At 42.4% G+C, this 9045-nt stretch overlaps 1 protein-coding gene across 1 annotated transcript in view; it reads left to right on the forward strand.

Moving 5' to 3' along the window:
- LOC108531812 (calreticulin-like) overlaps positions 1-9045 on the forward strand; it is a 52368-nt gene that overhangs the window by 15260 nt on the left and 28063 nt on the right. The window contains 1 exon segment of the mRNA XM_017875453.1: positions 8493-8594. Coding sequence (XP_017730942.1) covers positions 8493-8594 — 102 coding nt within the window.

Below are 9045 nucleotides of genomic sequence, written 5' to 3' on the forward strand. Positions count from 1 at the left end.
AAAAAAAAAAAAAAAAAAAAAAGTTATAAAATAAATATCTGGCCGGGCGCGGTGGCTCAAGCCTGTAATCCCAGCACTTTGGGAGGCCGAGACGGGCAGATCACGAGGTCAGGAGATCGAGACCATCCTGGCTAATACGGTGAAACCCCGTCTCTACTAAAAAATACAAAAAAACTAGCCGGGCGAGGTGGTGGGCGCCTGTAGTCCCAGCTACTTGGGAGGCTGAGGCAGGAGAATGGTGTAAACCCGGGGGGCAGAGCTTGCAGTGAGCTGAGATCCGGCCATTGCACTCCAGCCTGGGCGACAGAGCGAGACTCCGTCTCAAATAAATAAATAAATAAATAAATAAATAAATATCCATGAGTCCATACTGGTATAAAGAAATGATTGAGTAAATAAACAGGGACAAATAGACAAATCTCCTGTACAGAAGAATTCCAAATAATTTATGTAAATACTCTGCCCTCAAAGAGGGGGAGCATAACTCCCCACTGCTTAAGTGTGGACTGTACATATTGACTGTCTTTTAAAGAGTGCAATATGGAAAGAAGGGGGAAAAAGAGTAACTTTTCAATGGAGAAACCTGACACATACCGCCTCAGCCAGGTGATTGGTGTTAACACCATCAGTGATGTCATGTTGATAGCATGCACCATTAATGCGATGTCATGAGAATGGCTGTTTACCTCTGTGGCCTTCTTCTCCAAAGCCTATAACCTCTATCTAATCACGAGAAAAATGTCAGACAAACCCTAGTAGAAAGACATTCTGGCCAGGAGCAGTGGCTCACCTTATAATCCCAGCACTTTGGGAGGCTGAGGCAGGCAGATTGCTTAAGCCCAGGAGTTTGAGGCCAACCTGGGCAACATGGTGAAACTCCATCTCTACAAAAAAAAAATACAAAAATTAGCTAGTATGGTGGCACGTGCCTGAGGTGGCAGGATCACCTGAACCTGAGAGACAAGGTTGTGGTGAGTCAAGGTTATGACACTGCACTCCAGCCTGGGCAACAGAGCAAGACTCTATCTCAAAAAAAAAAAAAAAAAAAAGGCTAGAAGGAAATATAGTATACCAAAATGTTAACAATGGTCATTTCTGAGTGGTAGGTATCATGGATGTTTTTACTGCTTATTTGCTTCTTCTGGGCTTTCTACATTTTCTACAAGAAATTATTTTACTTTGAAAAATGAAGAAATATAAAATAAGAAAAGCAGATAATTTATTTGCCTGTCTCTCCCATTAGATTGTGAATTCCTTGAGGACTTAAGGGCTTGAGGAATTGTCTTGCTCACTTTAGCACCCTGGCATCTAGCACTCAGACTGGCACAACATAGGATCTCTGTAAATGTTTAAGTGAAAAGCTTATATTCTTTTCTGCTTTCAGCATAGAGGGTCTTATTTAATGCACACTTTTTTTTTTTTTTTTTTAGCAAATTTGGCCTGCTTTCTAGGGTATAGTTGATTAGAAATGACAGCCTCCAAGATAAATGGAGGACCTGTTAAAGACTCTCATTCAATGACAGCAGCAATAGTTATATTTATTATCTTAATTAATTTGACCCTCATGCCAATCTGTTATTCCACAAACATTTATTGAGCACCTACTATGGGCACAGAATTCCTTTCTTTAAAGAGTTTAAATGTAATCCTTATTTATACATGAGGACACAGATTCAGAAAAGTGATTTACTCAGGTCATATTCAGAAATCGGTGGAAAGGCTGAGATTCTTATCTCATGCTGTTCACCACCCCACAAGGCTTTTTAACAGTTGATAAATATTTGAATGATTATGGTCTATGTGGCAGACATAAAGGTAGACTGGCAGGAAAGAAGAAAGAAAAGGCAGCAGGCAGATAAATTGGCAGTCAGTTAAGCAGGGATGTAGGTCTACCAGTCTCATGAGAATTGGTTGGATTGCTAGAGGCAAACATGGATCTCAGAGAGAAGTGAGTGCTCACAGCAGAACAAGGACAGTGCAGACAGAAACATTACAAAACCAGACCCAAACCTCTGCTGTACATTACAGCCTAATACAGGCCTTGAGTCTTCAAGAACATTTAAATTATTATTAGTAGTAGTAGTAGTAGTAGTAGTATTTTGGGACAGAGTCTCACTCTGTCACCCAGGCCGGAGTGCAGTGGCATAATCATGGCTTATTGCAGCCTTGACCTCTCTGGGCTCAGGTGACCCTCCCACCTCAACCTCCCAAGTAGCTGGGACTACAGACACGCATCACCATGCCTGGCTAATTTTTCTATTTTTTGTAGAGACGAGGTTTCGCCATGTTGCCCAGGCTGGTCTCAAACTCCTGGGAAAGTTTAAATTTTGTTTAGGATTATATATATTAGAGGTCAGGGTCTTTCATTATGTCTAGAAAAATTTCTCATTGAAAATGTAGACAACATGTTGGCACCTGAAGAGAGAAGCTTTAACTTATCTAGCAAATTCTCTTTTGCAGAATACAATCTGATTATGTGGAATAAAGGCAGCAAATATGTATTTTTATTTAAATAAGCATTTCTAATGAACCTATTCTGAGTCTAAGGAGTAGGTACCTGGAAAGCATGGCTTTCACTTTCAAATCTAAAAATATTTACATTTGTTTACCTATGTATATCTTTGTATACATATACACATATGCACAGACTACGTATGTACACAAATACTCAAGTCGTATTTATTGATCACTTCTAGTGTGCCTAACATGGTATTGCATGCAGTTTCACTTAATTCTTCCAGAAGAAACTCTATACCTTAGGTAACTCCTTTCTACAGATGAAGAAACTGAATCTCAGAGAGGGTCAACATTCTGCTGAAGAGGCTGCAGTGAGCTGAAATCACACCATTGCACTCCAGTCTGGGCAACAGAGTGAGAATCCATCTAAAAAAAAAAAAAAGATTCTGCTGAAGCTAGTGGCAGAAATGAGTCCCTAGCCAGGTCTTTTGATTTGAGCTTCATCACAAGCCAGACACTCTGGGAAGTACAGATACAGAGATAAGTTCATGTGACGTTCAGGCATGCCTACTCTGAAGTCTGCCTTGATGCCAAGGAGCAGTCAGTGTTTTCCTGAATTTTATTGCCGTGTGCTTTCTATCACTACCCTTACCACACTGTTGTTCGACTTGTCTGTTTACTTGTTTACTGTTTAATTGTTTACTTGTCTGTCTCTTTCACCAGATTATAAATTCCCTAAAACTCACAGGTCCCTGAAAGGACCTTGTCAGATTCTCATTTCTGTGTATCTGATGCCTGGCACAGAGTGAATGCTCAATAAGCGTTTCCTGAAGAACGGAATTAATTAGCCCAAAACAAGGGTGCAGGAGAACTGGGTTCTAGTCTTAGATCTGTAACTGACAACTCTGTGTGCATGGGCAAGTCACTTCCTTCTCTGGGTTTCAGTTTGCCTACCTCTAATATGAGGAAGTCACCACTAAAGGGTCATTCTGGCTTGAGCCTTTATGATGTTATGATGTTAAGAGAAAAAAATGTGAAAAGTTAAAGGGACTTCATTAATCATATGATATTATTCTCCTAACAAGAAGAGAGGCTCCTTATTTTGAGACACCCTAAATCGTGTCAGGTTTGATTTGTACTGATACTGTTCACCCAGAAAAATAATTAGCATGGAGAAGTTTTGAGTTCTATTCTAACCTCCTCTACCATAAAGTTCAAGGCCAAAGTTATACAACTATTTCTACAAGTTTTTTAGAATCAATTAACATTTGTCAAATGGAGAATAAAAGAGTCAATCCATTAGTAAGGCTAAGAATCTTACGGCTTAGGCAAAAGTCGTGATCATGCATCCATTTAGTTATTCAACAGATATTTTTGGTTATTTACTCTGTGCTAAATACTGGCACACAATGGTCAGCAGAATAGTTATAGATTTTACTAGTCTGGTAGAGAGGACAGACATTACTCAAATCATACACAAACTATTAATTACAGACCGTGAAGTGCTATGATTGAATCTTACATTTGTTGCACACTCTTTGGGTTACAAAGGGCTTTTCTCACACGTGATTTCATGGGAAGTCATGTATAGAAGTTAAAAGTACAGATTTTGGTGTTACCTAGAACTGGGTCTGAGCCTGGCTTACCCACTTACTTATAACTGGGCTTTTGGGCAAGATTCTGAGCTTCTATTTCTCTATCTTTTGAATGGGGAAAAAATAGACCATTCATCACAGGGCTATTATGAGAATGCAATGAGATGATGCATGAAAATACTCAGCACAATGCCTGACATATGGTTCCAAACAGTAGCTATGATTATTACACACATTTTTTCTTTTCTTTTTTTTGAGACGGAGTCTTGCTTTGTCACCCAGGCTGGAGTACAGTGGCACAATCTCCACTCACTGAAAGCTCCACCTCCTGGGTTCCCGCCATTCTCCTGCCTCAGCCTCCCCAGTAACTGGGACTACATTCGCCTGCTACCACGCCCGGCTAATTTTTTTTGTATTTTTAGTAGAGACGGGGGTTTCACTATGTTGGCCAGGATGGTCTTGAACTCCTGACCTTGTGATCCGCCCGCCTCAGTCTCCCAAAGTGCTGGGATTACAGGCGTGAGCCACCACGCCCGGCCTTACACACATTTTTTCTACATAGCACTTTTTCTTTCTTCTTTCAGAGAAAAGACAATGCAGTAGGCCGTTCTTGCATTGCTATAAACAAATGCCTGAGACTAGGGCTGGGAGCGGTGGCTCAGGCCTGTGATCCCAGCATTTTGGGAGGCCAAGGTGGGTGGATCATGAGGTCAGGAGATGGAGACCATCCTGGCTAACAGGTTGAAATCCCATCTCTACTAAAAATACACAGAATTAGCCGGGCGTGGTGGCATGCTTGAACCGCAGGCAGTGGTTGCAGTGAGCCGAGATCAAGCCACTGGATTCCAGCCTGGGCCAGAGCGAGACTCCGTCAAAAAAAGAGAAAAAGGAAAAGAAGAAATGCCTGAGACTGGGTAATTTATAAAGAAACGAGGCTTAATTGGCTCACGATTCTGCAGGATTTATAGGAAGCATGGTTCTGGCATCTGCTCAGCTTCTAGGGAGGCCTCAGGAAGCGTATAATCATGGCAGAAGGTGAAGGGGGAGCAGGTATGTCACATGGTGAAAACAGGAATGAGAGCGAGAGAGAGAGTAGGAGGGGGAGGTGCCACACACTTTTAAAGGACCAGATCTCAGAGCAAACTCAGAGCGAGAGTGCGCTGATCACCAACGGGATTCCCCCATGATCCAAACACCTCTCACCAGGCCCCACCTCCAACATTGGAGATTACAATTCAACATGAGATTTGATGGGAACATGCATTCAAACTATATCAGACAGTTTTGAAATCAGACAGATTTGGGTTCAAATCTCAGGTCTACCACTTACTAGATGCAAAATGGTATTTAAAAATACCTCGTGGTGGCTCATGCCCGTAATCCCAGTACTTTAAGAGGCCAAGGAAGTAGGATCGCTTGAGCCCAGGAGTTTGAGACCAGCCTGGCTAACATAGTGAGATCCTAATTTCTACAAAGAATCAAAAAATTAGCCAGGTGTAGTGGTGTGCTTGGAGTCCCAGCTGCTTAGGAGACTGAGTTGGGAGGATTGCTTGAGCCCAGGAGATTGAGGCTACAGTGAGCCATGATCGTGCCACTGCACTCCAACCTGGGCGACAGAGCAAGACCCTGTCTCAAAACAAACAAAAAAAGACCCTGAAAACAAAAAACAAAAACAACCAACAAAACACCTATCTCACAGTATTGTCCATGAGCGTGAATAAAGTGAAGTTTTTAGGGAACCCCAGGAGGGCCTAACACATAACACATCTTTTTGCCTTGGCATCTACCATTATTCTTCACTGTGTAGATGATGGTCAGGGAAGCAGGATCCACTTAATTCAAGCCACAGCAAGTTAAGGCAGAAAGAAGCTCCTGGGGCCCCTCCCTCAGGAGGGAGTGACAGAGGTGGTCACCAAGACCTGTCTAATTACCATGACCTTGAAAGAGACAGGGGGAGACCACAGAAAGTGTTGAAGAGGTAAAACCTCTTCCCTTTTAGAATTTTTTCAGTGGGGCCTGAAAATTAAATTGGTATCAGACAGATTAACAGGAGAAAAGCATAGAAATGTATTTAATATAAGTTTTATGTGACATGGGAGCCCTCCCAGGAAATGAAGACCTATAGAAGCAGGTAGAGCCAACTACTTGTGTGGTGAATTGGACAAAGAATCGTAAGTTGTGAAATGTGGTAAGGGAAAGGGGCTTAGGCCAGGATAATTAGGTAGAAAAGTGAGGAGGGAGATAAGGGTTAGTTTAACAAAGTTTTGTTTGTATAGATTTCCTTTGGCTTCAACTTCCTGTCTTTGATAATAAAAATGTTACTTTCCTTTTGGTATAGGGAAGACATCTTTCATGTGGGGAATTTTCCCCTGCTTTTCAGAAACAGAATGAAGGTCAGAGTGATCTTCTTACACTTGCTGTTTTATAAGTGCCTTTAATTCAAAATAGTCGATATGGAAGAGCAGCATATTTTGAAGTGGCATGTTCTTAAGCTCAAGTCCCCTGGGTCTCATAAGGGGAAACAGTTCAGTCATCAGACATGAGTAATAGGAGCTGACAGAGCCAGCTCAGGGTGGTCTTGCTGGATGTGTGTTGATGTGGGATATTCATGGGTAGAGATAAGGTAATAAACCTAGGCCGGGCGCGGTGGCTCAAGCCTGTAATCCCAGCACTTTGGGAGGCCGAGATGGGCGGATCATGAGGTCAGGAGATCGAGACCATCCTGGCTAATACGGTGAAACCCCGTCTCTACTAAAAGTACAAAAAACTAGCCGGGCGACGAGGCGGGCGCCTGTAGTCCCAGCTACTCGGGAGGCTGAGACAGGAGAATGGCGTGAACCCAGGAGGCGGAGCTTGCAGTGAGCTGAGATCCGGCCACTGCACTCCAGCCTGGGCAGCAGAGCAAGACTCCGTCTCGAAAAAAAAAAAAAGAAGAAAAAATAAAAAATAAAAAATAAACCTAGATACTGGGGGCTGGGCACTATGACTCACGCCTATAATCCTAGCATTTTGGGAGGCCGAGGTAGGTGGACCACTTGAGGTCAGGAATTCGAAACTAGACTGGCCAATATGGTGAAACTCTGTCTCTACTAGAAATACCAAAAAAAAAAAAAAAAAAAAGCCGGGTGAGGTGGCGGGCACCTGTAATCCCAGCTACTCAGGAGGCTGAGGCAGAAGAATCACTTGAACCCAGGAGGCAGAGGTTGCAGTGAGCTGAGATCAGGCCACTGCACTCCAGCCTGGGTGACAGAATAAGACTCTGTCTCAAAAAAATGAAACAAACAAACAAAACCTAGATACTGGGGAGTGGGAGTAGAGAACTATCCATTGAACTACAGGGAGAAGATCAAATAAAGTTTACCCTGAAGGCCTCTTCCAGCTAAAGCTGCCAAATTGCCCTGTGACTCTGGGACCCTTAGTGGGCCCAGGAAATGGGAGTCAGCAACTCTGAAGCATAAAATCAGAAAGGCACTGAATATTTGGATGGAGTGCCAGGACCCAAGAAGAATGTCTCTTTGTCTACATGCCATCCATGCCAAAGCAAAACAAATTTTTCAGCATCTCCTTGAAACTACAAGAAAGAGATTAAAAAGTTTAAGCAACAGAACAGCATAAATGGAAATTGATTGTTCATTATCATCATTACTAATTCAAGAAGGCATAAAATGTTGTTGCTAATCTCTTTACTTGGTGAGCTGATTTTATTACTTTACTAAACATAAATATGTATAAGGGATGAGTCCCTCTAAGAACTCGTCTAAGGGATGAGTTCCATCTACTTTTATGAGAATAAATGTTTCATGACTTTCTTTTGTTTTTGTTTTTGTCTGTGATCACCCAACCAATCACCAAATTCATTTCTTTTTTTTTTTTTTTTTGAGACAGAGTCTTGCTCTGTCACCCACACTGGAGGGCAATTGTGTAATCCAGCTCACTGCAACCTCCACCTCCTGGGTTTAAGTGATTCTCCTGCCTCAGCCCCCTGAGTAGCTGGGACTACAGGCGTCCGCCACCATGTCTGACTAATTTTTTGTATTTTTAGTAGATACAGGGTTTCACCATATTGGCTAGGCTGGTCTTGAACTCCTGACCTTGTCATCTGCCTGCCTTGGCCTCCTAAAGTGTTGGGATTACAGGCATGAGCCACCGTGCCTGGCCTGTTTCATGCCTTTCAACCATACATTCCTATGGTGATTTTCAGCTCTTAACTGTCATAGAGGAGGGTGAAGTAGGGTATTAAAGTATAAGTGCCTCGACTACTTGGTATTCAAGCCACTGCACATGGTAATACACAAATAGTGGGATTCAGACAATCGGACAATGAGAGGAATTTCAGGAATACTAGAGTCATCCCTTGACATACCTTTACCATTCCTGTAAGTCTTGGTCAGTATTAGCTGCATTTTGTCTTTAAGTTCTTTTATTCTCCTTTACCCATAGATGAATGGAAAAAACGATGGGTGCAGTCTAAACATCAGCCAGATTATGGTAAATTTCAGCTCGCTGCAGGAAAATTTTATGGAGACAAAGAAAAAGATAAAGGTAAATACTGGAACTCAGTATTAGCACATATAATTATTGTATATTAATATACTAATTGGGGAAATTCTGACTTTTATACAACTGTTTTTGTCTGTGATATCACCCAATCACCAAATTCATTTCCTTGTTTTTTTTTTTTTTTTTTTTTTTGAGATGGAGTCTCTCTCTGTTGCTCAGGCTGGAGTGCAATGCTGTGATCTTGGCTCACTGCAACCTCCGCCTCCCAGGTTCAAGCGATTCTCCTGCCTCAGCCTCCTAAGTAGCTGGGACTAAAGGTGCGAGCCACCCTGCCCAGCTAATGTTAGTATTTTTAGTAGAGACGAGGTCTCACCATGTTGGCCAGGATGGTCTCCATCTCTTGAGCTTGTGATCTGCCCACCTCAACCCCCAAAGTGCTGGGATTACAGGCGTGAGCCACCGTGTCTGGCCTTTTTTTTTTTTTTTCAGANNG

Source organism: Rhinopithecus bieti, unplaced genomic scaffold (genome assembly GCF_001698545.2).
Source record: "Rhinopithecus bieti isolate Rb0 unplaced genomic scaffold, ASM169854v2 scaffold_10017, whole genome shotgun sequence".
Lineage (NCBI taxonomy): Eukaryota > Metazoa > Chordata > Mammalia > Primates > Cercopithecidae > Rhinopithecus > Rhinopithecus bieti.